The sequence below is a fragment of the Gymnodraco acuticeps genome, unplaced genomic scaffold (genome assembly GCF_902827175.1).
Source record: "Gymnodraco acuticeps unplaced genomic scaffold, fGymAcu1.1, whole genome shotgun sequence".
Lineage (NCBI taxonomy): Eukaryota > Metazoa > Chordata > Actinopteri > Perciformes > Bathydraconidae > Gymnodraco > Gymnodraco acuticeps.
Window position 1 is genome coordinate 438,922 of NW_022991211.1, and position 2,931 is coordinate 441,852.

A 2,931-nucleotide genomic window follows, 5' to 3' on the forward strand; every position below is an offset into this window, starting at 1 on the left:
AGAGAGATGAGAGTCCAAACGTCTTGTGGGGTATGACAGGTGCATCAATCCAGAAAAACTACAACTGTTTTGATAGTCTTGTTAACATTGTTTGTTTTCCACATTGTCTTTGTCAACAGGTGCAGAACACACACCTGGAAATACTTGTTCTGGTTTATTCTGGGTGGTGGCTGCCATTGATCCCGTCAACCTTTTCCCCACCCATTTGGCTTCTATATCTGTGAACCTTTTCTCGTTTTTGGCTTACATGCTTGTTTCACAGGGTGGTGTTGCACTTCTACCCAGAACAATGTGATTTTCCTGTTTCTCCACGCTCTGATCTGCTTCTTCTCTCCCTCCTCCTTGCTCACTTCCTTCCAAAGTCCCTTGCTCCATGGTGCAGTTGAGCGGGCTGAGTTTGGAAGATAGAGGGCTTGAATTTGAGCCTGAGCCAACAGCAGACCTTTCCATGTGATTCCTCCCCTGGTGGCTTAAGCCTGTTAGCTGCCCTTCACCTTCTAAGCTCCTGGCTACTGAGCCCTCACCTCCCCCTTGAGAGTTGCACGGACTGACAGATTGTTGGACCAGAGACGGAGATTGCAGGAACACCAACGGAGACTTAGCTTCCATGGTTGAGGAGCTGGAGGACGGAGAAAACCTTGAAACCATGTCGTCAGAAAGCAGCTGGGCAAGCTTGGCAGACCCAATGGGGGCTGAGGTTGCTACAGGTGTCATCACCGCCATAAGCACATCATCTTGAGCTCCAATGAAGTCAACCTTGAGGGCTTTTGTATTTTGATTGGCGCTGCAGATGCTATCATAGGTCATCCCAAAGCTGTCCACACCCATATCTCCAGGCTCAGTTCCTCTGGGGGTGGACACAAACTCATACAAACCCTCCTTAATGACAGCCATTGGCTGAATGCTGTCAGGGTCCGTGTTGCCTTCTATGGTGCTGATCTGACTTAGATCCAAGGGAGGGGGAATGCGCTGGTGTCTAGCACTAGTTGTACCCCCTTCAGTACTGGACCCCCTTCTTTCTACTGAACCAACATAGGAGAGTTTCATGCAGTCTTCAGGAGAAGTTTGTCTGGCTTGGGTGGAGGTTAGCATTTTCATCTCCATTTGCTCCTCCAACATTTTCTTCTTCTGCTCCTTAATTGTTGATGTCTTGTTTAAAGCTTCTTCCAGCAGATTTACACTGAGGTTTTGAGGCGTAGTTTTGTTAGGCAAAGGCTTGACTCGTTCAGGGGAGCCCTGCTGCGCCACTTCCTGGTAATGCGACTTGCCTTGGCTACACGACTCATCATTGGTGTAGTGTTTGTGGTAGCTCCATCGGCTGGGTGACATATGATTGTCCACCGGATTCTTACTGTCCTCCCTCTTCTCCACCAACACATCTGTGAGTTCCATACTGCGTGCAAAAGCATCCTTGAGGTTAATAGAAATAATACTTCCACTCCGTTTTGCTCGTTCAAGGGCTTCCCTTCTCTTGACGGCCTTCTCCTGCCGCTTTTGTTCTCTGTAAAACTCAGAGAAGTTGTTGACAATGATTGGGATGGGAAGGGCAATTACCAACACACCTGCTATGCAGCAGAGCCCTCCAACAATCTTGCCCAGTAGGGTTTGTGGGTAAATATCTCCATAACCAACAGTGGTCATGGTAATGGTAGCCCACCAGAAGGAGGCGGGAATACTAGTGAATTTGGTGGCATCCTCGTCCTTCTCAGCAAAGAACACCAAGCTAGAGAAGATCATAATGCCCATGGCTAAGAAGAGAATCAGTAGACCCAACTCGTTATAGCTCCTTCTCAAAGTGAAGCCCAAAGACTGGAGTCCTGTGGAGTGCCTGGCCAGCTTCAGAATCCTCAGGATCCTCATGATTCGGAAGATCTGCACCACACGCCGCACGTTCTGGAACTGCATAACGTTCTTGTTAGACTCAGTTAGGAAGAGGGTCACATAGTAAGGCAAGATTGCCAGCAAATCAATGATGTTCAGTGGGGCTTTGATGAAGTCCCACTTGTTAGGTGCTGAGAGAAGGCGCAGCATGTACTCCATGGTGAACCAGGCAATGCAGACAGCTTCTACGTGTGCTAGGCTTGGGTTGTCATTGAACTGGCCAAATTCATCCACCACCTGAAGCTCCGGCAGGGTGTTCAGGGACAATGAGATGGTGGAAATGATGATGAAGATGATGGAGATAAAAGCCAGGAACTGCAAGAAAAAGAAAACATTGTAGGTTACTGTATTAGCTGAACACATTGTGGCTTCACACTCTACATAATAGTGAGCTCACGGTATTTGGTTAAATCCATTGCCTCAGTATGTCATGCAACAAGTAAGTACTGTAAGTCTTGGTATGTCAACCCTCTTAGATTTTGATTTTAATGTCTGAACAAATACTATAGACTTTTTAAAGTTGCCAGATCTGAGAGACATCTGGTAGCCGAGTCACAGCCACATTGTCATTAAAGTAAAGTAGTTAAAGAAAAGCTGTCATTCAGTGATACTGTCAACATTTGCCAACATTTTACCAAGCCATCCCAAATATGTTTGCTTTACAAAACAAATAGATCAGCATAACAACATCTTCAGAATTGTGTGTGTACATAAAAACCAAAAACTCTACGCATTCAACAATATAATGGTAACAAAAACAGTGTAGCAAAAAAGTGTGCGTTGAGGAGGTTCCAATTATAAAGGAAGCAACAGTTTAACAATATTGAATTGAAACAGAATTTGCAGCCTGAGACGTTTGATACAATTAATTAACCATAAATGCTTTGTCTGTTTGACCGTTCACATTAACAAAAATCACCAGCTGGGTTGAATAAATAAAGATTTAGGAGCCCACCTTATAATACGTTTTTAATTGTGCCAGTTAGTCTAGTCCTCAGCCAGTGAAAACAGAAAAAAAAATATGTGTCTTTGTCAAGTCTGAAAGATAAA

The 2,931-nt window shown here is 45.1% G+C and overlaps 1 protein-coding gene across 1 annotated transcript; it reads right to left on the reverse strand.

Moving 5' to 3' along the window:
• Window positions 1-243: 243 nt before the first annotated feature.
• LOC117561325 (potassium voltage-gated channel subfamily B member 2-like) lies at window positions 244-2,244 on the reverse strand. The gene has a single exon (XM_034238622.1). The coding sequence runs from the start codon at window positions 2,242-2,244 to the stop codon at window positions 244-246; it is 2,001 nt and encodes a 666-aa protein (XP_034094513.1).
• Window positions 2,245-2,931: the final 687 nt, after the last annotated feature.